This window comes from Danio aesculapii, chromosome 12, assembly GCF_903798145.1.
Source record: "Danio aesculapii chromosome 12, fDanAes4.1, whole genome shotgun sequence".
NCBI lineage: Eukaryota > Metazoa > Chordata > Actinopteri > Cypriniformes > Danionidae > Danio > Danio aesculapii.
In genome coordinates, this window is record NC_079446.1 from 42,773,030 (window position 1) to 42,799,752 (window position 26,723).

At 37.2% G+C, this 26,723-nt stretch overlaps 1 protein-coding gene across 1 annotated transcript in view; it reads left to right on the top strand.

Moving 5' to 3' along the window:
- The first annotated feature begins 872 nt into the window (after positions 1-872).
- Positions 873-26,723, top strand: part of kif5bb (kinesin family member 5B, b) — a 46,656-nt gene continuing 20,805 nt past the window's right edge. The window contains exons 1-10 of the mRNA XM_056469212.1: positions 873-1,119; positions 17,001-17,088; positions 19,480-19,553; positions 19,762-19,866; positions 21,521-21,569; positions 21,737-21,792; positions 21,877-21,964; positions 22,144-22,268; positions 22,427-22,531; positions 24,422-24,567. Coding sequence (XP_056325187.1) covers positions 994-1,119; positions 17,001-17,088; positions 19,480-19,553; positions 19,762-19,866; positions 21,521-21,569; positions 21,737-21,792; positions 21,877-21,964; positions 22,144-22,268; positions 22,427-22,531; positions 24,422-24,567 — 962 coding nt within the window. The 5' untranslated portion in view covers positions 873-993. The remainder of the gene's footprint in view (positions 1,120-17,000; positions 17,089-19,479; positions 19,554-19,761; positions 19,867-21,520; positions 21,570-21,736; positions 21,793-21,876; positions 21,965-22,143; positions 22,269-22,426; positions 22,532-24,421; positions 24,568-26,723) is intronic.

Here is a 26,723-nt window from a genome sequence, read left to right on the forward strand (position 1 = left end):
ATGAACAGTGTTCTGACTGACATGTCCCTTCACAGTGTGCATTGCTCCCTAGTCCTTTTTCCTTCACTGATCACAAATCTTTATTTCACTTCGGAACTTTCATTTACAGAGAAAACACATCCATAAATAAATACCATATAAATTTACATATCCCACTAAAATGTATGTGTGTTTGTGTATATATATATATATTTATATATATAATTGGGTATATATGCTTACTTCAAACTGAAATCATATGGAATATCATGTGGAGTTCACTTTGCAGGGCACTTATTGTCAAATTCGAACAAATGATTGATTGGGATTGAGAAACGCTGTATTAGGGATGAGCTCTTCTGAATGAAATGCAATGTGTGACACTAAACAACTTCCATATGCAAAGGATCATTCGAAGGGCCATTTGAAGCGGCCAACTTTGAGGCTTTCTGTTTGAAACGTCGCTTCAATATATGGCGGCCATGATTTTTTTTCAATCAGAAGTGCTCTTTGACGAGCAATATATCCATTTGGAGAAAACCAATTCTAATCCTGTCAGCTCCAGATTACACGTTCGATAAAAGTCCTGTCTGAAGAAATCTACACACAAATACTTAGTTAGGCCTGTCACTGCTGGCAAAAGGGGGTTGACTGAAATTTCCTCTTATATTTATAGACTTAAATGCATACGTCCAGCATTTACTATTATCCCAAGGACACTGAATGGTTGTACAGCTTTAATTCTTTCTATAATTTCAGAATATTCAGCTTTTGTGACAATTTCTCTGTCACAACTTCATTATCCGTATGTATAGTGGGTGTGACAGTCAGCAACTCCACTCCCTCCATCCCAAACCCACTGAATACAAACGTTTTTGCAGTCTTTGGTACAAACCCACTTCCACCAAAACAGATCGACACACACATAGAGCTGAGGACGGTCGGGAGGAGCGCTCTTCTTCTTCATCATCATCCTCATCATCCTTCTCCTCCTCCTCCTCCTCACAGCTGAAGATGGCGGACCCGGCCGAGTGCACCATCAAAGTCATGTGCCGTTTTCGGCCTTTAAACAGTTCGGAGGTGATGAGGGGAGACAAATACATCCCCTCATTTCAAGGAGAGGACAGTGTGGTCATCGGGGTGAGTTTATAACGCAATATGTTGGTGAATTACTGCATTTACTCCGCTGTGACATCCGCCGTCAGTTTCTATTAGCATCCGCTAACCACCTGCAGGCGTATCCTGACAGAAAATATAACATTGAATTTCTTATTAAGAGGAAATATGATTGTAATTCGTATTCTAGTAGTATTCTGTGTGGGAAATTGTATACATGAGGGTTTAAAGCGGTAATGCTATAACTAGGTGAATAGTTTTTAATCATCGTTAGCTTGGTAGCTAACATCCCTGAGATGTAATGCAGCGTAATGTCAAAATGTTTAATTTTGATCTTTAAATTTAAATACCCAAAGATTTCAGTCATAATTTAGATAGTTTGCCCTTCAAGGTGGGTTTTATTGTTAAACGAGCGATAAGCAAACGCTAGCCCCTGTGTGCTAATGTTAATCGGTTTGTTTTCATCCAGAAAATCAACAAAAGCTTACCAAGCATATATGTGTATCACCCACACACCGCATTGAAATCAGTGCTAATATGATTATAAAAGACAATAATTTAAGTAAAAGTGAGTGGTACAGCCTCTGATACCAGTCTGTTATGATTTGGCCTACTTTAATAACACGTCTATTGAACAAAGAGCACTTGTCATAGCTTTTCTATTAGTGCTTTAATTCGGAACAATAGACATGCGGTTTTTTTTTGGAGCATGAAATAATCTGATTTCGAGTATTAATTGTAATATTTTTACATTTGGATTGGTTTTGTCTTTGAGAACATATGCCATTGAGCAGTTGAAAAGATATTGGCCATATATATATGAAGTTATTCAGCAATCATTAATAATGCAGTTCATTTAGAGAATCATTATTAAATGCACCACATCTATGATGGAAATGTTTTCAATTATCTTGCTTTGTAATTATTCAGAGGCTGCAAATGTATAATAATAATAACAATTCATTAAAATGATGACATCACTGGTTTGGCATATTGTCTTCTCTTCTGTAAAACAATTAAAATGTCCACGATTAATGTGTAGGCTTTGCAAATTCTTGTTTTTTAACAAAATCACTATTATCATCTTACTATGAAAATTGCTGTGCTAGAAATTTGGTAAAGTTGGTTTTAAATTTGCACATTCATTCAGTGACATGCTTCCTACATTGTTTACCATGGTACTTTGAATATCCGGTCTGAAATCACATGTAAATATGACTTCAAAATAACATTTAGCGCTATTTAATTGACTGAACAGTGTTGTTCTCTGATAGTCATTGGCAGCCAATGTCATTTGACTATTTACAAATTGCAAAGAATAATTTTCTGAAATTATATTGTTAAAGTGAATGTGTATGTGTAAATATAATACCAACTTTACCTCAATGTTATTCTGAACCTGAAAATAAATGAAAGACGCTTTACAAAAATTGAATTTTGAGACCAGGCACAAACAAACTGTCTATACTAGATGTCCAATTGAGCATTCTAGGTTGACTTATTTGTGTATACTGAATAACGAAGCACCACCAAAATGTAATTACTGCCAAGCTGCTCTTACCATGAAACATATTTTGTTGGAAAATACCTGTTTAAATACCATTAGACAACATTTTTTTAAGGAGAGTACTTTGATGGACATTTAAAAAAATATTTATATATGTATATTTTTTTGTGAATTTTATTTATTTATTTCTATTTATATATTTCTCTATGTAAATTTTTATTGCAATATGAATTAGGTTTTATCATGTAATATTTTTATGAATATCCATATTACCATGAAATAGCCATAATTTGCTGATGTGGCGATAGATAGATAGATAAATGTAGTTATTCTGTTTTTTTGAGTTGCAGTTAGCTTACTTATTTTGCCTTATATGGCTCTTTTTTTCATACAGTACTGGTTTGAACTTTTTATAGCTCTTTATTAGAGTGAAATTGCAGGGTGTACAGTCTTGATTTACATCCAACAGCTCTCTCCTACAGTCTATGTAGTGTACATCTCGGTATTAGGTGGAGCACTTCTGTGGTTTCACTGTGCACTGGTAGTTTCTTGTCTGAAAGGGTCATAATTAGAGCTGCACAATATGTTGTTTCAGCATCGATATCGCAAAGTGATCATTCACAAAAGTCACATCGCAGGATATATGCATTGAGTTTGTATTATAATTGATCATTTGCATGCTTTTTTTGATGCCTGGGATTGTATAATGATTTTAAAAGCATTAAGGTATAATAAATGGTCTCTGGCCTTTTCTACAATTAACTTTATTAAATTGTTTTTATTTTCATCAATCAGTTACTGTACTTGAATGCTGTTAGACTCAGGAAACGATAAAACACTTTATTTCAGTTGAATCTTTTTCTTGATTGTATTTATAGATTATGAAAATACTCAGAACGCATGCAAATGCAGATATGCACTGCAAATAGCACAGACCACAATGAAAATGTGTCAGGGGACCCCAAAAATGTATAGATTACTTATTAGATTTTATAGAGATGCAGATAGTAAACATTAATTCAACAATCTCCTAAGTAAACAAGTGCATGAAAATACTCGCAACACATACAAATACAGAAATGCACTGCAAATAGCACAGACCGCAGCGGAAACATGTAGGAGGACCCCAAAAAATGATTGATTATTTATTAGATTTTATGAAGATGCAAATAGTAAACATTAATTCATCAATCTCTAATTAAACAAGTGCATGGAAATACCAAAGACAAGACATGTCACTCGTATACCTTTAGAATTGGGAAATGTATAACTGTCAATACAGTGAATGAAACCCCGCCTTCTAGTACAGGAACCAATCAGCAATCGATATATGATGAATAAAGCCCACTTTCTAGTACAGGAGCCAATCAGCGATCACTATAGAATTCTCTGGGGGCTCGGTCCAGACGTGAGTTTCTGCAGATTTTGTGTGATTAGAACATTTAGAAATGAAACTAAATAGAAAGTTGTTGTTTAATTTTATTTGTTATTCGTAATATGGAATTTAATTGTAAGCTTGGCTAGTTGATGTTTCCCTATTCAAACAAAATGCCCGAGAGGCATTTCAAAGATGACCGCCGAATGAAATTACTTGCCGTAAAGGGACTTTGGAAATACTCCAAACACATGCAAATACAGAAGTGCACTACAAAATAGCACAGACCACAATGAAAATGTGTAGGGGGACCCCAAAAAGTTAATCGATTGTTTATTAGATTTTATGGAGATACATTTCCACTGCAGAATCATCCCAATCGATCCAACATTATAAATTCCTTCCAAATAGAGATATTAAGTCATCTGGTGGAATTGCATTAATATCGCAATATATATATATATATATCACAGAATAAAAAATATCGCAATATTAAATGTTTTCAATATCGTGCAGCCCTAGTCAGAATGCAAGACAGGATCCAGAATTTTGATTCTTTCAATATCTTTAATTTTGGGCCTCCATTTCTGCAGTGACACAGTACTGTCTGAACAACACTCGCCCTTTTGTTTTCAGTGCACTGATGATTTTGTGTGTGTGTGTGTGTGTTTGAGAGACAGCCAAATGAGTTTTATTCTTCCAGCTGTTTTGAGCAAGTCAGCATCCAGTACCAAAGCAACTGGTCTGGTGTAATGGACCATGCTTGTGTTGCTATAATGGCTTTTAGCAGGTGGATAAGGTCATAAATTGGGCTGTAAATCTTACTGTAATGAAGCAAACCAAACCTGTCTGTCCGGCCGAATGTACAAGGATCAGTATTGGGATTATACATGTCTCACTGGACTGGTTGGTCATGATGGAAGTTATCTTTTTTGCTTGCTTTCTGTTTTGGTCTTCGTGAGAGCAGTTTGTATGCTGTCATGCATGTTAGAAACGAACATGTGATGAATGTTCGCATCATTGTGTCCAATGGGAGCACAGTTATAATCCCTCATTGGGAATACTGAGGGTTGTAAACAGTGCTGTTCCGTTCTGTGGTGCAGGAGGAGGCCTCGGGACAGGCAGATATACAAAAACACTCTTCATGTAGTCTTGTGATTGTCTGAAGACTTTGAAATAAAGCAGCAGTTTTGAATTCCAGAGTTGTGATATAATGCTTTATTTATTTATTTATTTTAATATAAAATCAGAGTTGATATAATGCATTATTATCATTATTATTTCATAAATATTGAGTTATGATAAAATGCATTTATTTGTTTATTTATTTTATTATTAATTCACAGTTGTGATATTATTATTATTATTATTATTATTATTTTATTATTATTATCATTATTACTATTATTTTATTTATTTTTAATCGAGTTATAAAATAATGCATTTATTTATTTATTTATTTATTTTAAAATAAATTCAGTTGTGATACAATGGACTTATTATTTTTATTATTATAATTATTATTATTTTATAAATCCAGAGTTTTGATATAATACATTATTTGTTTATTTATTTATTTTAATATAAATTCAGAGTTGTAATTATAATGCATTATAATTATTTTTATAAATCCAGAGTTGTGTTATTATGCATTATTTTTTTGCGTAAATCCAGAGTTGATATAATGCATTTATTTATTATTATTATTATTATTATTAGATATATATTTTTTTAGGAATTCAGAGATGTGATATAATGCATTGTAGTGGAGTAAATGGTAGATATTGATTATTAAAATGTTAGTGTTGATGGTTGTATTTTTACATTTTGTTTTATAATACATAATAGGCATGGGCCGGTATATGATTCAGACAGTAACCTTGGATAAAAATATCACAGTTTCATGGTGTTGAGATTTCTGCTCTAAAATATATTCTTTTTAAATGTCTAGGTAAGAAAACAACACCCCTTTCCCCATTGAACACAACATATTTTAAGAAACATTTCAAATATTTTGAAACAATAAACATGTCAGGATTAGTTCATTAGTTTCAAAAACTCAGCTTTCTAAACTGTTTTCTGAATCATGAGCAGACCATTAGTTTTTGATGTGTAGGGCCCTTTTCTGCTGGAGATAATTTGCCCTAAAAAACTAAATAAAATAGTTGTAGAACAATAAATGTATTTATATCGTTGGAATGGTATAACAGAAGATTTTAACAGTTTTAAAACCTTGACTCTTCCAGATCGCAGGAAACCTTGAAACTGGTTATCTGTACTGAAAGCTTTTTATTGTAATGCTATTCAAATATAAAGAACTGAGTTATTGTTGCTAACTAACAAATAGTATTAACAGTTGTTTCATTAGTTGAAGTAAAATAAATATAATTATTAAATGGAAAGTGTAAACAAAAAAAGTTTGCTTTTGTGAAGTTAACAGAAATAAGAAGTTCTCAATTTATTAAAACGTCAATAAATAATATAACTAAAATCTAAATTTAAAAATACAGTCTTAATGTATTAACAGATACAACATAGATAAAAATAAATATTATTATGAATGTTTTCGTATTTCAATATTAGCGCTGATCAGCAGTTGTTTTGTGCTATATAATATTACGATTGTTATTTCTGTGCCTAAACAATGTTTTCTAAGAGACCTGAAAATATATTAATTAAAATATTAGTATGTAATATTTTAAAAATACTATAGCATTAGTAAATACTGTGCATTTATGTAAATTACACTGTACATTTATTTATTATTTTTGACTGTTGCTATTGTTGACATTAGCAGCAGCCAATTATTAACACAAATGTCATCTCTAAATTAATGAGTAATAATAAATATCAATTATTATTTATTTTTCCTTATTGCAGCAATCTCATTTGCTGTTTTTTTTTAAATATTATTTCTTTTTTAATGTCTGTATTAGGGCTGCACAATAAATCGTTTTAGCATCGTATCACAATGTGAGAATCCGCAATATTCACATCGCAAAGATATGCAATGTTCAGTCTGAATTATAGTTGACCAGGAACCACAGAATTGTATTTAATCACTGTATTTATATGGATATTATTATTATTATTATTATTATTTCATAAATATTGACTTATGATAAAATGCATTTATTTATTTTAATATAAATTCAGAGTTGTGATATAATACATTACTATTATTATTATTATTATTATTATTATTTTATTTATTTTTTTAAATCCAGAGTTATAAAATAATGCATTAATTATTTAGTTTTTATATGATTTATGCAAAAAAAAATATCTTATTTAGAATTTTTGTCCTGTTTCTAGTCCAAATATCATTTCAAAGCAAAAACAAGATTATTTCACTTACCCCACTGGCATTTCTTATTTCTTCTGACGGTGAAAACTAAACAATACTTTTATTTTCTTTTATATTTATACTAGAAATGAGACAAAGTAAGATTTTTTTTTTATTGTGATTATTCAATCTCAGTACCTGAATAATGTTAGACCCCCCCCCAAAAATAGTCAAATAGAGCTATTCAATCTATCTTGTGTAGATTGTGTGCAAAATCTAAATAAATAAAAAATTGCAATATCAGATTTTTCCAATATCGTGCAGCCCGGGTCTGTATGCAGATTTAGATTACAGATACAAGATATATTGAAATTGGCGTTTACCATTGGAATTTTGGTCAAACTATAAGCTTGTTTTGTGGTAGGTGTTGTTGGGGTATTGTTGTATTAGAGGTTGGTCAGGCTGGCTGGACTAATCTGCTTAGCAGTGTTAAATTCACAGCTGTTTCCTCACCTGCTAATCTATGCCTGTGTTATCGTAACATGGTGGGGAAATTTGACATTTGGGCACTTGATAAAGGGCCACCAACGAGTACAGTTGTTATATTGAATTCACCTCTGTAACCTTCAGGGGGGAAGAAAATCTGATTCGTAACCAATAAAAATGTTGAGTGATTCATTTAAAGAGTCCATTCATAAGAGTCATTTGCTTGTGAATCAGAATGCAGCTTGTTTACTATGTTTTCTTGTCTTTTCTCTTGCATATTCACTATAAAGAGTTCACAGATAAAAACAAAATGGACAGTTTTAATTTTAATTGAGTCTTAATTAACAGCACTTTTTTCAATGTCTTGTGAATCAATTCACATTTAAAGGAGGTCTTAAGTTGTAAAATTGGAAATTGGACAGGATTATACATTGTCTTCTGATGGTTGTCAGTCAGAAACAAAAAGAAAAACCATCTGTATTGAAGTTTATCTAGACAGGGAGTCTTAAAACGTGTATTAAAAGCTGATAACTCAATATAAAGAAATTTAGGGCCCTTAAAAAGTCTTAAATGCTATTTTACAAGGTATTACATTTTGATGTATCAATTTATAGTTGAATGCTAAAGTTTATCTGAATTTAATCTGCGAATATTGCTAATATATCAATAAAATCCTGCTATTGACATGACGCTGCTTTGTTTACTGCAGTAATCAAGGCAGCAATGTTATTTCTGCTGTTTTATAGGCTCCGCCTGCTGGATTAACATTTTTATTGAGTAAATCGATAATGTTTGAGTTTAAATTTAGTTTCTTACAATCAAAATTTACTAAAATTGTTGTACGTTAAAATGGGGCCAATGTTACCAGTTGAAAAGTGGTGATGAGGTCTTAAAGGGCACCTAGGTTAGCCCTTTTTCAGATTTAATATAAGTGTTTTGCGTCTCCAGAATGTGTCTGTAAAGTTTCAGCTCAAAACACCCATCAGATTTTATATTATACCTTTTATTAAATTCCTATTTAAACATTTTTGCACTGGGTGGCGGTTTTGGTGTACTGCTCCTTTAAGGCTAGGTGTGTTTATATAACCCCAATATGACGGTCTATACACCATACATGCACATATGTGTCACGGATTGGTCAGGCTCTCACGATCCCCACTCACGAAGATCACCATCACCTGACTTCTAATGAGCACACAGCTGCATCACATTCACGAGCACCAGATAAAAGCACAGCACTCCAGTCGCTCATTGTCCGGGCTCGTCTCGACGAAAGCGGACAACTGAGCGACCACTCAGCGTAGTCATCCTCAGCTAAAACAAACGCTTTACTTACCTGTTCTCTTTGTATTCCTCCTAGTCTTCCTGGTCCACCCGAATCGTCCTGTCTTCCAGTCCTTCCAAGTCTGTGTCATCCTCTGTCAGCTGTATCTGGTGTGTGCTGTCCATCCTCGTGTATTCCTGTTACCCAGCCACGGAGGAAAAGACCCCAACATCATTCCTGATCCTCCTGGCTATCCTTCATGTGCTCCTTGTTGTCATTTAATAAACACCCTAACGTTTCCTTACCTCTGTCTCCTGTCCGCTTCATAACAGAAGCCCGGACCCATAACGACGACAACATGAGCACCCCCGATCACTTTCAAGAGCTGGTGGACCAGTTGAAGCGGATTCTACAGCCACCAGCTCCACTTTCCAACGCACCACCAGCACCGAGCACTTCCGCCTCCACAGTTTCTTCTTCGGCCCTTCCTTCCAGTCCCATGGCCCGACCAGCGCCCTACTCAGGCGGAGCGGGGGAGTGCAATGGTTTTCTGTTACAATGTTCCCTCATATTCGAAATGCAACCTTCTCTATATCCCACAGATAAGTCAAAGATCGCCTACATCGTATCACTACTCTCTGGGCCTGCACTTAAATGGGCTGAGACGATCTGGAACCAAGCCGGGCCGGTCATGAATTCCATCACTACCTTCACGGAGTATTTCAAAGAGGTGTTTGGACGTTCTGATGGGGAAGTAGCCGCTGGAGAGCAGCTGTATCATCTAAAGCAAGGTACTCTATCTACACAGGAATATGCTCTCCGGTTTCGCACTCTGGCAGCTGCAAGTGGATGGAATGAGAGATCGTTGTTGACCACGTACCGGCTCGGCTTGGAACCCACTCTCCGAATCCAGCTGGCCACATTAGATGATACTATGGGTCTGGAGAGATTCATCCAACATTCTCTCCGATGTTCCGATCGTCTCCGTTCCTATCAACAGGACACCATCACCCCCTCGTCTGCACTCCTCCAATCGCCTGAGTCAACAGCCTCTCCAGAACCAGAACCCATGATAATAGAGTCTGGAAGACTGACATCAGCGGAACGACAGAGGAGGCTGACCCGGGGTCTGTGTCTATACTGCGGTGTCAGTGGACACACCCGTATGGAGTGTCCCCTTCGTCCCATTCGGACTTCAGTGAGTGTATTCAGTACGAATATTGAACAATGTAAACCACTTACTACCACCGTACAAATAACTACTGCCTCTATTTCTCTCCTTGTCACAGCCCTCATCGACTCCGGGTCAGCAGGGAACTTCATCTCCCAATCCCTCTGTCGTCAACTCCACCTACGTACTGAGGCGTCCTCGCATATATACCAGATACAACCGATAACCCAGTGCACTCGATCTTCGACCCGTATCCATCGACAATGCGAAGACATCCTTCTTCAAGTGGGGTTGTTACATCAAGAGAGGATTCAATTTCTGGTTCTGGAGGGTGCAAATATGGACATCATTCTAGGGCGCCCGTGGCTGGTGAAGCACGATCCCATCATCTCTTGGGGCACAGGAGAGATAAAGAAATGGGGATCTGGATGTACACCTACCTGTTTTCCAAATCTCCCTCTTCAAGGTCGGAACCCCATTTCTTTGTTTACAACATCGGTCGAGAGTCCTCCTGAGAAGCAGTCTATCCACATTCCTAAGGAGTACAGCTCCTTTCATGATGTCTTCTGCCCCAAGAGAGCTTCCCAGCTACCGCCGCATCGGCCATGGGACTGCGCGATCGACCTAGTTCCAGATGCCCAGTTGCCAAGAGGTAGGATCTACCCGCTCTCGCTTCCAGAGAATCAGGCAATGGAAGATTACATAAGGGAGGCTCTGAGTCAGGGGTACATACGTCACTCAAAATCACCAGCCGCCTCAAGCTTCTTCTTTGTGGCCAAGAAGGACGGAGGGCTGCGTCCATGCATCGACTACAGGGTCCTAAATAACGGTACAGTAAAATACCGATATCCCCTTCCTCTGGTACCAGCCGCTTTGGAACAGCTCCGAGAAGCTAAAGTCTTCACTAAATTGGACCTCCGCAGCGCGTATAATCTGATAAGAATACGTGAGGGGGACCAATGGAAGACAGCATTCGTGACCCCTACTGGCCACTATGAATATGAGGTCATGCCTTACGGTCTGGTCAACGCCCCCTCCGTATTCCAAAACTTCATTCATGAAGTCCTCCGGGAGTTTCTTCACCACTTTGTAATAGTGTACATAGATGACATCCTCATTTACTCCCGGAGTGAGGCCGAACATCGCCAACACGTTGCGGAGGTCCTACACACATTGAGAGAACATCACCTCTACCTCAAAGCGGAGAAATGCTCATTCCACCAGAAGTCGATTCATTTCTTGGGATACATCATTGACCAAACCGGTATACGTATGGATGGGAAGAAAATTGAGGCTGTTCTATCCTGGTCAGAACCCACTTCCATTAAGGAGCTCCAGAGGTTTCTTGGGTTTGCTAACTTTTATAGACGGTTTATCAAGGACTACAGCAGGATTACATCACCTCTCACTAATCTCCTCAAGGGTAAACCCAAAGGACTGGAGTGGACCAAAGAAGCAGCCGCAGCCTTCCGCCTTCTTAAGAAGGAGTTCACAAGGGCCCCACTCCTGACTCATCCTGACCCAAATCTTCCTTTCGTGGTGGAAGTGGACGCATCCACCACCGGCGTCGGGGCAGTATTATCCCAACATCATGATACACCGCCCCGACTGCATCCCTGTGCCTATTTCTCTCGGAAGTTGAGCCCGGCGGAGCAGAATTACAGCATAGGAGACAGGGAGCTTCTAGCAATCAAGCTAGCCTTGGAGGAGTGGCGTCACTGGTTGGAGGGAGCCAAACATCCGTTCCAGGTGATCACAGATCACAAAAACCTCCAATATATCAAAGAGGCCAAGAGACTATGTCCACGTCAAGCCAGATGGTCACTTTTCTTCTCACGTTTTGATTTCTCCATTTCCTATCGTCCAGGACCCAAGAATCTAAGAGCAGACGCTCTCTCTCGTTTACACGAGCATCACGATCATGAAGAACTCCCAACGAAGATTCTTCCCGAACACATCTCCATTTGTCCGATCACCTGGAACGCTCCTCCAGTCGTTGCCACTCCGGAAGCCCCTGCTCCGCCGGGATGCCCTCCTCATCGGCAGTTCATACCACCTGAACACCGGGTAGATCTGATCCACTCCTTACATACCTCGCTAGGCACTGGACATCCAGGGATCAACAATACTCTCTCGCTAGTATCCCAACGATTCTGGTGGCCAAACATGGCAAGGGATGTGAGGCAATATGTTCAGGGCTGTAAGGACTGTGCCCAATCCAAGAGCCCACGTCATCTACCCGCTGGAAAGCTCCATCCCTTGCCGATTCCGAACCGTCCCTGGTCACACCTAGGAGTGGACTTTATCACTGACCTCCCCTCGTCAGAAGGTAATACCTGTATTCTAGTCATCGTAGATAGATTCTCAAAGTTTGTCAAACTAATCCCTCTGAAAGGTCTTCCCACAGCCTTTGAAACAGCCGACAATATCTTTAATCAAGTCTTCAGGTCATTTGGTATTCCAGAAGATATTGTGTCGGACAGAGGTCCACAGTTCATCTCACGTCTATGGAAAGCCTTCTTCAAGCTCCTAGGTGTGGCCGTCAGCCTCTCTTCTGGATATCATCCCCAAACCAACGGGCAGACAGAGAGGAAGATTCAGGAGGTGGGACGGTTCCTGAGGACCTTCTGCAGTGGTCACCAGAGCTCCTGGAGCCAGTATTTGGGCTGGGCAGAATATGCCCAAAATTCACTGCGGCAACCCTCCACCGGACTCACGCCATTCCAGTGCGTCCTGGGCTTCCAACCACCGCTCTTTCCCTGGGATGGCGAACCATCTGATGTCCCCGCAGTGGATCACTGGTTCCGGGAGAGCGAGAGAGTCTGGGACGAGGCTCATCAACATCTGCAGAGGGCAGTCCGTCGAAGCAAGGTAACCGCCGATAGAAGAAGGTCTGAAGAACCCAGATACACACCCGGACAAAAGGTGTGGCTATCCACCCGGGACATACGCATGCGACTGCCCTCTCGCAAGTTAAGTCCCCGATTTGTTGGTCCCTTCACCATCGTGGAACAGGTTAACCCCGTCACCTACAAACTACAATTACCCTCTCACTACCGTATTCACCCTACATTCCACGTATCACTCCTGAAACCCTATCACGATCCTGTTCTTCCCTCCACAGAGCCTGACCACGAAGAGGAACCCCCTCCTCCACTGCTCCTAGAAGAAGGAGCCGGCTACGCAGTGAAGGAGATCTTGCGTTCCCGACGTCGTGGTGGCCAGTTGGAGTACCTGGTGGACTGGGAAGGGTACGGCCCCGAAGAAAGGACATGGGTTCCCAGAGCTGATATTCTCGATCCTAGTCTCATGGTGGAGTTTCATGAGAGCCACCCTGAGTTCCCAGCGCCTAGAGGCAGAGGGAGACCACCACGGCGTCGGAGGTGTCGGCCCTCAGGAGCGGGCCCTGGGGAGGGGGGTACTGTCACGGATTGGTCAGGCTCTCACGATCCCCACTCACGAAGATCACCATCACCTGACTTCTAATGAGCACACAGCTGCATCACATTCACGAGCACCAGATAAAAGCACAGCACTCCAGTCGCTCATTGTCCGGGCTCGTCTCGACGAAAGCGGACAACTGAGCGACCACTCAGCGTAGTCATCCTCAGCTAAAACAAACGCTTTACTTACCTGTTCTCTTTGTATTCCTCCTAGTCTTCCTGGTCCACCCGAATCGTCCTGTCTTCCAGTCCTTCCAAGTCTGTGTCATCCTCTGTCAGCTGTATCTGGTGTGTGCTGTCCATCCTCGTGTATTCCTGTTACCCAGCCACGGAGGAAAAGACCCCAACATCATTCCTGATCCTCCTGGCTATCCTTCATGTGCTCCTTGTTGTCATTTAATAAACACCCTAACGTTTCCTTACCTCTGTCTCCTGTCCGCTTCATAACAATATGTCTGTCCAAACAGCTTGAAAAGTAGATTTTTCACCATAGGTGCCCTTTAAAGTATGGAAAGAGTCTCAAAAAGGTCTTAAAAGGTATTGAATTTCACTCTCTGATTCCTGTATATACTTTGGTCGAGGATTACTTTACTGCTCATATGACTTTATTTTATATTTTTAAATATTTTCTTCTGTAATAATCAGTCATTGCTGGCATGACAATCTTCTTCTGCACGATCGTCCTATTATGTGACTGTATTGTTTAAGTGTAATGTTATCAAGATTGGCATCTAAATAGAGAAACGTCTTCAGTCAGTTTGTTTAAATAGATTATTTACATTAAATAGACATATTATTCATGCTTTTCGCTCTATTTTTAGAGATGCACAGCTGACGGATGTGCTCATATGTGAATAAAGTCATCTGTGTTTGGAGGACACAGTTTTTTTTATGATTTCGTTTTTCCACCTAACAACATGATAAATACAAGCTGATAATGTTTTAGTAAGTTTACGTGAGCAAATTAGTCATTTGAGGGTTCAGTCTAGTCCAGATGATTGATATCACTTACTGACTGGATTGGTGGCAGTCTTATTTACTTATCAGTCTCATTTAAAAGGAACTGCATGGATCAGGTGATGCTTTTGTTTTACATGTTCATTATAAGTCGGAAGTTAAAAGTTGCATTGAGTGTCTGGAATATCATGCTGCAGATAGTCTTTGTCTCGACACTGAAACTATGAGTTTGGGATTTGTAAATGTAAATTTTCTTTCTTTCTTTTTCTTTCTTTTTCCTTCCTTTATTTAGTTTCTTTCTTTCCTTTCTTCCTTTTTATTTCATTTATTTATTTTATTTATATCTTTATTTCTTTTTCTTTATTCTTTTTCCTTCTTTCCTTTCTTTATTTCCTTCCTTTTTCTTTATTTCTTTCCTTCTTTATTTCTTTATATTTTTTCTTAATCTTTCTTTATTTTCTTTTTTCCTTCTTTCTGTCTTTCTTTCTTTTTCTTTCTTTTTCCTTCCTTTATTTAGTTTCTTCCTTTCCTTTCTTCCTTTTTACTTCATTTATTTATTTTATTTATATATCTATTTCTTTTTCTTTATTTCTTTTTCCTGCTTTCCTTTTCTTTTTTTCCTTTTCTTTATTTCTTTCCTTTATTTCTTTATATTTTTTCTTTATCTTTCTTTATTTCCTTTTTCCTTCTTTCTGTCTTTCTTGCTTTCCTGCTTTGTTTTTTGTTTCTTTCACTGTATTAATACATCTAAGTTGCCCAAAGTGCCAAACAACACCAACATAAAATATATAATAATAGAACTAAATCATCAGAAGTGTTGTATTATTGATATCTCTAAATATTATTGGTCTGTATTCAGTTCTATAAGTTGCAATACTATTGTTGAGATACTGTTGTCTTTTGCAAATGTTCATTTAATTTCTAAAAAAAAAAATTTTTTTATTTAAAAATTCATTTGTTGTTGTTATTATTATTATTATGTTAATATAATATGTTAATTAAAATTAATATTATAATAAATTTTATAAAATATTTTTGAAACCTTGAAGAAATAGGATTGCTTTAAAAAGTGAAATAGGAAGTGTTGTGCTTTTGGCTTTTTTGGGAATGTTTTTAATAGGCAAAACAACAAGAACACAAAAGTTGTCTAAACTGTAACTCGCTCATTTTTCACTTGTTTGTTTTAACTGTTGTGTAAAATTGATATCACTTTTGCCATCACATTGATAACTTTTTCCTTCACTTTTGCCAGTTGGTAAAGTTTGTTCCTCACTGCTTTCGCCACTGGCTCTCTTGGTTTGGACTTTCAATCCACTTGAATGTATTTGCTCTTCAGTGTTTCAGCAGTGAAAATTAAACCACACTGAACTCTAACTCTGAAAACTGGACTAACACAGTTTCAATTTACGAGAACTTCTACAGTAAGCTGCTTTGACACAGTCTACATTGTAAAAGTGCTATAGAAATATAGATGAATTGAATTGAATTGAATAACTGTTGAAACACCACTCCTGCGTGTGTAATTACATAACCAAAATACAAATGTACAATTAGATACAAATTAGATACACAGTCATCGTCCTCATCGAACCTGATGGATGAATGGACATCATTATCATATATTTTAAACGATCAACCTCCCCAAAAAAACAACAGGAATATTGTTTATTGTCATAACTGGAATTACAGGATCATTAAAACTGTATCCTAATATGCTTCATCATGCAATACATACTTTTGGAATCTCAAGATATCTCTTTGTCTGTTTGTTTTTTACAAATTGACTGCGATACTTAATGTCAACTCATTACAACAACAATTATGATATTATTGAAGACAATAACTATCACACACCCTGTCCTGAAAGCACGGCTGCGCGTAAACAGGATTGGTCACTGTTAAATCTGTCTGCCTGAAGGAAGAGCTCTGATAAAATGCTCTTATTGTGTTGTAACGGCTGAATTTCACGTTTGGGTCATTCATAATAGGGGTGAAGGATATTTTGTGCTTTAGCCTGTAGTAATGAGGGTCGTGATTTGCTTTCTTAGATGTAAAATGTTTCTTCTCTGAAGGATTATCTTTGACTCTTAAGACTATAGACCATTTTGAGCAATGTAAACAATAACAGTGGTCCTAATGTATTTCCTGTGTTACATTTTTAATTTCCATAGTTCCCAAGAATCCAAAAAGGTCAACATATTAATGAATAATTTTATGGCAGCTGTTTTAACATTACAATATGATTAAATTGCCTCTTGTTACAGTTATGAAATAGTTTGGCAACATGCAGGAAATGTTCATGGGCCAGTGATATTGCCACATTGAAATGGTCTATTGTCTACTGATTCAGAGTTGTTTATGTATAGAAATGCAGGTATATACTCTTCATCCTATGCATGTCTCTGTTTCTCTCTAGGGAAAGCCGTATGTGTTTGATCGCGTGTTTCAGTCGAACACTACTCAGGAGCAGGTTTACAACGCTTGCGCTCAGAAGATTGTTAAAGGTGAGGAATGAATCCTGCAGGATCAAAAAAAGATGAAAAATTCATCATTAACCCTTCAGTGGCCTTAAGGACATTTTCTTTCCGTTCCGTTCTTTCCTTTCCTTTTTCCTTATCCTTTTCCTTTCCTTTACTTTACATTACTTTTTTCTTTTATTTTCCTAATATGTACAGTACTCTGCAAAAATGAGTACACCCCTCACAGATCTCTCATTTCAGTTATAGTTTTCTATAGACCTTTTTCTTGGCTGCTACATGGAGGGCGCCATAGCGTCCAGCGTTTTCCGGTAGAATGCTAAGAACTTCTGTTTACAGCGTCTACAACCGGTAATTTGCGCTCCGAAAATGGGTTTCAATAATGTTTTGAGTGGAATACGGAGTGTTTTTGTGACACACAACTTTGAAATCTGTCAGATGTGATTCAAGCGCGCGAGAAAAACGTTCTCCTAGTTTACGTGTCTGCCGTCAGAAATACAGTGTGTGTGTGTTTCCCCGGCCTGTCAGCTGTTAGCTCAGCGGCTCTTCAATACACACACACACACACACACACACACACACACGCTACACGCAATACTTCACTGCATTATATAGCAAACCAGATTACTGGCATGAAACTTAACAGGTAAGTAAGTTATGCAATTTACAAAAATTACCAGTTAATATCCGTTACTGATACTCTACTGGCTGATTTGCTGTTCATTTTAATCACGAGCCATTTAGGTTTCATTTAGTGTGTTGTATTTACCACGGTTTGTGTTTTTCTGTCATTTTAAAATGGCCATTTATTTTCACTTTGTCACAGTTATTAAATCAGTGTGCTAGTGGGGCAGTACAGGTGACTTTAGCGATGACGAGGCTTCATTTTAACAGCACAAGATGTCGTCTGACAATGAGGGGAAAATGCCTCACAGCAGTTGTTTTCCATCCTATTAGATCACATTTTTTTAAATGATCAGTCCAGGAGGTGGCGCTGATCGAAAACAGTATTAGTTCAAACACGTTAAAAGCAAATAAAATAGATTAAAAATTGTTTCAAAACTGTCCAAATGTGACTGTTTACACGCATCAGCTGCCGACCGGAAGTTCTTAGCATTCTCCTTGCATATACATGCAAAGCATAATGGGTAATTTCGCGTTCCAAGAAAAAGGTCTAAAGGATGCTAAACAATTTTATGTTTGTGCATAAACATTAGATTAGTCAGTGGCAAAATTGGAGCTCATCACAGTTAAAAACTCCAAAGTAATTTGTTGGGGGAAAATATTGAATAGAATTTTAATTAACAGGAAAAATCACAAGAAACATAAATATCAAATTAAGTTGAAATTTAGTAGTTTGTCTTTTTCTTTTTTGCAATAACTCGTTTTAAATTTAAATGTATTATCTTTATGTTCCTTAAGATGTTAGGTGACTCTTATTTTAATGGATGTGCCTGTTTAATAAAACTGTTTCGTTTAAATGCACCAAAAATTGTTGGCTAAATTCACTAAGAATGTGATAATAAATATTCGTTTTTAAAAGGAGGTGTTCTCATTTATGCTGAGCACTGTATATAAAAAATATATAAAATGTAACTTTAAAAATAATTTTGATAACGTTATCGTGTTACGCTTGAGGTGCTATTAATGTTTGTTTTCTTTTCATTTTCACTAGTTGTGTCATTACTAAATGTTATATGTTTATATATACACACTACCAACAAAAGTCTTGTCGTTGATCCCATTTTTAAGGGCAACAAATAATATAAACTTGACTTCTAGTTAATCATTTGGAAAAGTGGCAGAAGGTAGATTTTTCTGAAGAATCAACTGTTGAACTGCATCCCAATCATCACAAATACTGCAGAAGACCTACTGGAAGAAAAATCATGGTTTGGGGTTACATTCAGTATGGGGGTGTGTGAGAGTTCTGCAGTGGATGGCAACATCAACAGCCTGAGGTATCAAGACATTTGTGCAGCCTATTACATTACAAATCACAGGAGAGGGCAAATTCTTCAGCAGAATAGCGCTCCTTCTCATACTTCAGCCTCCCTATCAAAGTTCCTGAAAAGCAAAAAAAGGTCAAGGTGCTCCAGGATTGGCCAGCCCAGTCACCAGAAATGAATATTATTGAGCATGTCTGGGGTAAGATGGAGGAGGAATTGAAGATTAATCCAAAGAATCTTGATGAACTCTGGGAGTCCTGCAAGAACGTTTTCTTTGCCATTTCAGATGACTTTATTAATAAGTGATTTGAGTCATTGCAGAGATGTATGGATGCAGTCCTCCAAGCTCATGAGAGTCATACACAATATGAATTTTTTTTCCACTGCAGCATGACTTTATATTCTATACTCTACTTTTTTTTTTATCACATTCAGATGGTATGTTTTGTCTGTGTTTTTTGTTCTGCAGATGTCCTTGAGGGTTATAACGGTACAATATTTGCCTATGGACAAACTTCATCTGGAAAAACACACACTATGGAGGTGAGAATTCATATAAATAAACACAGTCATAAGTCATATAAATAGAGTATTTAGAAATTGTTTTATTCTACAGGCAGTATGTGATATTCAACATAAAGCTCCTTTAAAACTGTGGTTTTGTTACTGATTGTACAGTTTCATTGCGAGCGTTTACACAATATTGCATGATCATGGTATGTCATTGAATGTGTGTTTTGGGATTGTTTAGGGAAACCTGCACGATTCAGATTGCATGGGCATCATTCCTCGGATCGTCCAGGATATTTTCAACTACATATACTCCATGGATGAAAACCTGGAATTCCATATCAAGGTTGAAATGCATAAAGATCCAGTGCTAATTATTCACATGATTCCTAATGATGTTTCTACACCTAGAAAGGGCATATGAAATAGTCTTAGAAATGTTGTTATGCTTATCTGCAAAATTTTAATTGCCTCAACATCACTACTTTTTTGTGCAGTCTGTAAAAATGCTGTTAAAAAACGCCTTTTTATGAGTGTTTCTCAAACGTCAGAAGATTAGGGTCAGAAACATATGTGTGTGTGTGTATATATATATATATATATATATATATATATATATATATATATATATATTTATTTATTTGTTTATTTATTTTTTATATATATAAATTCAGAAAACTATTAAAAAATATACTTTGGCAACACAGAAACAAATAACTATTTAAAATCTATTAATATACACTCACCGGCCACTTTATTAGGTACACCCCTTTTTGTCTTCAGAACTGTCTTAATCCTTCGTGGCACAGATTCAACAAGGTATTGGAAATATTCCTAAGAGATTTTGGTCCATATTGACATGATAGCATCACGCAGTTACTGCAGATTTGTCAGCTGCACAGCCATGATGCGAATCTCCTGTTCCACCACATCCCAAATGTGCTCTATTGGATTGAGTTCTGGTCACTGTGGAGGCCAGTTGAGTACAGTGAACTCTGTCATGTTCAAAAAACCAGTTTGAGATGGTTCATGCTTTATGACATGGCACGTTATACTGCTGGAAGTAGCCATCAGAAGACAGTGTTTCCTCTAGGATTTTTTCCAGCTGTGGCGGCAGCCTTTTACTCTTATCCATCAATTACCAGTGGCGTTATTTCAAAGACAAATGTCGTGAGTGCAGTAATGCATGTCGAGATCGCATTTATGTAATGCGAGCATGCGGATCTCTGCTTGTGCGCCGATTTCCTCTGTTCGTGCACAACTTCTTGCGCGCCCTCATACACGCTGCTCAAGTGCAGATTTTCTTGTGCGCTCTCAAATACACGCTGCTGAAGTGTGATTTAGTGCAATTATGTAAAGGGTATGTCTCCGACATTTATTAGATTTGCTAAGAATATTCATGAATGTCTCCAATACACCTACAGAGCGGCAAAAATGCGTCCTGAAGTAAAGTGAAACTGCTATAAACTCCAGCAAGATAATCATTGTATGCAGAGCCATAGACCTTTATCCATAAATAAAGTATAATTATATAAACTGTGTTCAGCTTAACTGAAAGCTATGTCGTGTTTGCTAGCCTCATGCATCACAAGGCAGGATGGATCCATGCTTTCATGTTGTTGATGCCAAATTCTGACCCTACCATCCTAATGTCATCTATTGTTTGATTTTTGTGAGCCTGTGCTAATTGTAGCCTCAGTTTCCTGAACAGATGCCTTGTTCAAAGTCACTTAAATCACCTTTCTTTCCTATTCTGATGCTCGGTTTGAACTGCAGCAGGTCGTCTTGACTGTATCTACATGGCTGATTAGGTATTTGTGTTAATGAGCAATTGGACAGGTGTACCTAATAAAGTGGCCAGTTAGTGTATAAACAACTTTAATCTTAATAGGCATTACATATTTTAAGAACATTTAAAAATCTTACTGATATTGTGAGCTGTAGTGTACTAATTCCTGACTTGAGGCAATCAAACTCAATGATATCTTCTACATTGGCAGGTCTCCTATTTCGAGATCTACCTGGACAAGATCAGGGATTTGCTGGATGGTACGTCTGACTAAATATATTTAGTATATTTTTGGATTTGTTTGTGTTAGTGATTGTATATTAGACTCTTCTATCACATTAAAATAAACTAATTAATAGCATTTTAATTCCTTTTTTAAAGAAATGACCATAGATATGCTAATTTCATTTTTTTATTTCACTTTTAGTATCTAAGACCAACCTGTCTGTACACGAAGACAAGAACAGAGTCCCTTATGTAAAGGTAAAGCTGTGTTTCAGTATTTAGCTGTATGTGTATTAGTGACGTTCTGGTTCGAATGTTTTTCTCGTCTCTCTTTATCTGCAGGGTTGCACTGAACGGTTTGTTTGTAGCCCGGAGGAAGTAATGGACACCATTGATGAAGGCAAATCCAACAGACATGTGGCTGTCACAAGTAAGCCATGCAAATCAGTCAAACACACGGTGTAATCTTTTTTTTTATCAGGCTGAACTTTCCCCTCACCTGTTTTGCTTCGAGTTATTTTAGTGAGAATAGTTTTACTCTTTCTTGTTTGAGATAATTGTACGATCAAGGGTTAAAATGAGTTTTATTTTCTCTGTGTGGTATGTCAGACATGAACGAGCACAGCTCCAGGAGTCACAGTATCTTCCTGATAAACGTCAAGCAAGAAAACACTCAGACGGAGCAGAAACTGAGTGGGAAACTCTATCTGGTGGATTTAGCTGGAAGCGAGAAGGTAATCTTTCTACTTCTGTCTTTTCACTTCCATTTGTTCACATCTGCTTTTGCAGCAGGTTGTGTTTTAGCCCAGAATAGAATATGTGATTTAAGTAGTTCCTAATTATTTGTTTCATTTGTAAAGAGCAAGCTCTGATTTGGTGTATTTGACTGCAGGTCAGTAAAACTGGAGCAGAGGGCGCTGTGTTGGATGAAGCCAAAAATATTAACAAATCTCTTTCCGCTCTGGGCAACGTCATCTCAGCTCTGGCTGAAGCAACGGTAGGTGTGATCTGTGATCACGTCAGGGTTGTTGTTTTTTCACACTATTAGGCTGTTTTGAAAATGCAGTTGCAGGAAAAAAAAATATTTAATTTGTAATTTTTTGGGGTACAACTTTATAAAGTGTTGCAGGTGCCAAAAATGTTTTGCTTTTTTCTTCTTATAATATAAATATAAAATGAAAAGTCAATCGTTTCGGAATGGATGTTGATCCGGGTATACATACCTGGGAACACAAAGACTGTTGCAAGGTAGCGAATAAAACCGTCTGATAGCACATCAGATATTAAATGAGTGGAACATCAGCCAAGCAGCGTGCCAGTGCGAGCCAGGACCAGTCGCATGTAAAAATGTGTTCCATGTCCTCAAATATTTAAGTTTGTATATGATGTGGTCAAATTAAAAAATGAAATTTTAAATGTAGAAATGTATTAGGATAGCCTACTATCATTTAATATTCTAAATTCTAAATAAGTATTTTGCTTTGGGAGAATCAGAAAGTGGACATACAGTTGAAGTCAGAATTATTAGCCCCCCTTTTTATTTTCCCCCCAATTTCTGTTTAACGGAGAGCAGATTTTTTTTCAACACATTTCTAAACATAATAGTTTTAATAACTCATTTCTTATAACTGATTTATGTTATCTTTGTCATGATGACAGTAAATAATATTTGACTAGATATTTTTCAAGACACTTCTATACAACTTAAGGTGACATTTAAAGGCTTAACTAGGTTAATTAGCTTTACACGGGTTAGGGTAATTAGGCAAGTTATTGTATAACGATGGTTTGTTCTGTAGACTATTGTAAAAAAAATATAGCTTAAAGGGGCTATTAATTTTGATCCCAAAATTAAAAAATGCTTTTATTCCAAGTGAAATAAAACAAATAAGACTTTCTACAGAAGAAAAATAGTATCAGACATACTGTGAAAATTTCCTTGCTCTGTTAAACATAATTTGGGAAATGTTTAAAAAAGAAAAAAAAATTCAAAGGGGGGCTAATAATTCTGACTTACACTGTATCTTATATATTCTGAAATATTTAACACTACTTTTATTAAATGTATGATTCCATATTTTCTTAAAACTGATGAGTTTGTTGTAGATGGCTGCTGTGACACGAGCACAACAATATATAGACTGTAATTTTTTAAAAACGAAGCATGCTCTTATGTCCTGAAAAGCTGAATAATTTGTAACATCCTTAAGTTATTCTCTTAAATAAAGGGGAATTTTCCTATTAAGTGTCATATATCATAAGCAAAAAAAACTTATTATGTTTTGGGGCTCCAAAGCATTTGGGCTGAATGTTTGACGGCGGCCACCAAAATTAGGATGTTAAAACTCCTGGGCTATTGGCCCGGCGCGATGAAAGCCCTGGCTCGCACTATCCAGACAGTGGATATGTGGCTAATGACTTTTTTTGACATCACCTCATACTTAAGTTTCTCATTAAATCTTCTGACCTATCAAATGCTCTCTAGTATCTTGACATACCCCACTCCCTTCTCATTTGCCTTTCATTTGATGTGCTTGATGAACTGTGCTAAAAAAAATTATTGGGTGTTTTTTTTTTTTTTTAAAGGGAAGTAGCTGCTTAATGTCCTGCTCTGTCTTTGTATTTCAGTTAATATTTTGTCATACATCGAATAATAAATGCACATAGGTTATGGTAATCCTTTCCCTTTGCTGGAATGACTCTAATTAGACTCTTATTTTCTCTAATTAGAAAAGGGGCTAGATTTTATTCTTTTTGGGTGAGGTATTAAGCTGGGCTGGAAATTTATTTAGGACATGGCAACCCTGTCTGCGATGCACCCGAGTGGCAAAATGTATTCACTCATGAAATGGATGAAAACACCATGAGTGATTCTTTCTCCCATCAGACATACGTTCCCTACAGAGACAGCAAGATGACCAGGATCTTGCAGGATTCTCTGGGTGGAAACTGCAGGACCACTATAGTGATCTGCTGCTCTCCATCCTCCTTCAACGAGGCTGAGACCAAATCAACACTCATGTTCGGACAGAGGTGAGCAGATAAACACACACTCAAGATGAGAGTTTTCAAATGTCCTGTTATGCCATTTTAAGTTTTTGGAGGTGTCCTACAATAGGTTGACATCCAACTTCATTTTTATGATACTGCCAAGATGCGATCCTGGATTAACATCTATGTTGATCCTGGAACATAATTTTTGTTCGGAAAATGTAATCATACCTATTCCCTACCCCTAAACCCAACCATAATTGTGAATTATTCCCCAAATCAGAGGAGAATAATAGTTTGATAACAATCAGCTAGAAGTGCATAAACCTAACCATAAGCCTAAACTTAACATAAACGGTAAACGTATCCCTTAATGCTGATTGGCTGATTGGAATGTTGTTCCAGGATGATTGGAATGTTGTTCCAGGATCAACATAGATGTTAATCCAGGAACATGTCCTACTTGGTGAAACCAGATTGGCGTTGCAGCGTCAGCTTTTTTCTTTCAGTGTCTGAAACGGTTCATTCAAGCATTCAGTGTCTCTAAACACTTCATACTGTGCTCTGATTGGTCAGAAACTCAGTCTATGATGTTATTATATAAAGCTTGTAACAGAAATCAAGTTGCCATAGCTGATTTCTAGCTCTTCCTCAATGCTTTTCTTTACAGTGATGCAGACCTTAATGATGGTCCTGGTTTCACTGTATCAGTTTAAGCACCTTTTTTGAAAGTGGTTTGTGTTGTTGACATGTCGAGAAATGCTGTTTTCTTCACTGCGAAAGTAAATCCAAACTCTTCTAGGCCTCAGTACTACAACTACACTGCTTAAAGGTGCTGCATGTAAGTTTCTGACTCTTCTAAAGCATAAAAATACCATAATATGTTTGCAGATATTTAAGATGCATGCCAAGTGAACATTCTTGTTTATCTGAAAAACAATGCTGAAGTCAGATATTCTGCTTTGAAAATGGGCCTTCTGTGTCAGAATGGCTGACTTTGTTTTGGTTCTTTCAACCTGCCCAATGCCAGTTTAGCCAATTATATTTCAACATCTCGGGTTGCCTTGATGGAAAACCGCGTATTTCATTATTTCAGTCAGAAAGGCTCTCAAAGCATGCGCTTGTGACCAAAATGTGACCTCTGGTGGACAGTAGCAGACTCCGAAATGAGTCACAGATTCAGAGATCGATATGTGGTTATTAATAAGCATGTAATATAAATATTGCGAGCGTAAACAGTAGGTGAGCAGGTTATATTGTAGCCCCGTGCCCTAACAACACACTACATGACGAGACCACACAGTGATAAGCAATTTGGCTGTTTGCACCAGACTAAACACCACAAAAATTTAAACACAGCCATTCAGAAGCACAGAATAGTGCACTCACTCACGAAATGGTAAGGTTTATACTCTAATAAATACATATTAAACCTTAAAGTTTAACATTATTAAATGTACATGCTGAATCACTGATATGTGTTGGTTTTGAGTCACAGTTTTAAGCCTTTATTTTCCAGATCTGAGGTGAACTATGCTGCTGCTTTCAGTAGTATGGCAATAAATGTCATGTAAAATGGCATTCAAACTCACATAATTTGCAATTAACACCAAATAAAGCAAATGAGGTGTACCTGTACCAGTTTTCTGTTGTTCAGCTGCAAGAAAAAGAAGCCGTTTCTAAAATATAAATTAGAGGTGTTGATTAGAACAAAAACTCATTTTAATATGGATAGTATTCCTTCTATCGCGTGTCGTTGCTTTTATATAGGACACAATTTAAATCAGCCTTTAGGCTCGATCGTCAGACTCATTTTTTTGGTCCTCAATCTGGCAACCTGCGCTTGCGTTTGTTTTTATCCAGGTATGCAATACCTAAATCAACCACTGAGTGTCAAACTTGCATACTGCACTTTTACATGTAAAATCAGGTTTATTGCAAATCTTCATAGTTTTGTGCAGGAAGTAAGACTGAAGGTACAGATGACTAGTTTCAGGCAGTATAGATTTGGCCCTTTCCTTTAAGAGACAGTCATTTGTAAGTAAAGATGAAATAGTTTGTTTCCCTTTTTGATATTGGAAAATTTGCAAACATTTACATTCATAAACAGCTATAGTACACACTTTATAAAAGGTAATATCTAAAAAAAACAGGTAGCACTTTACAATAGTTAACGTTAGTTGATGTATTGTTAGTTA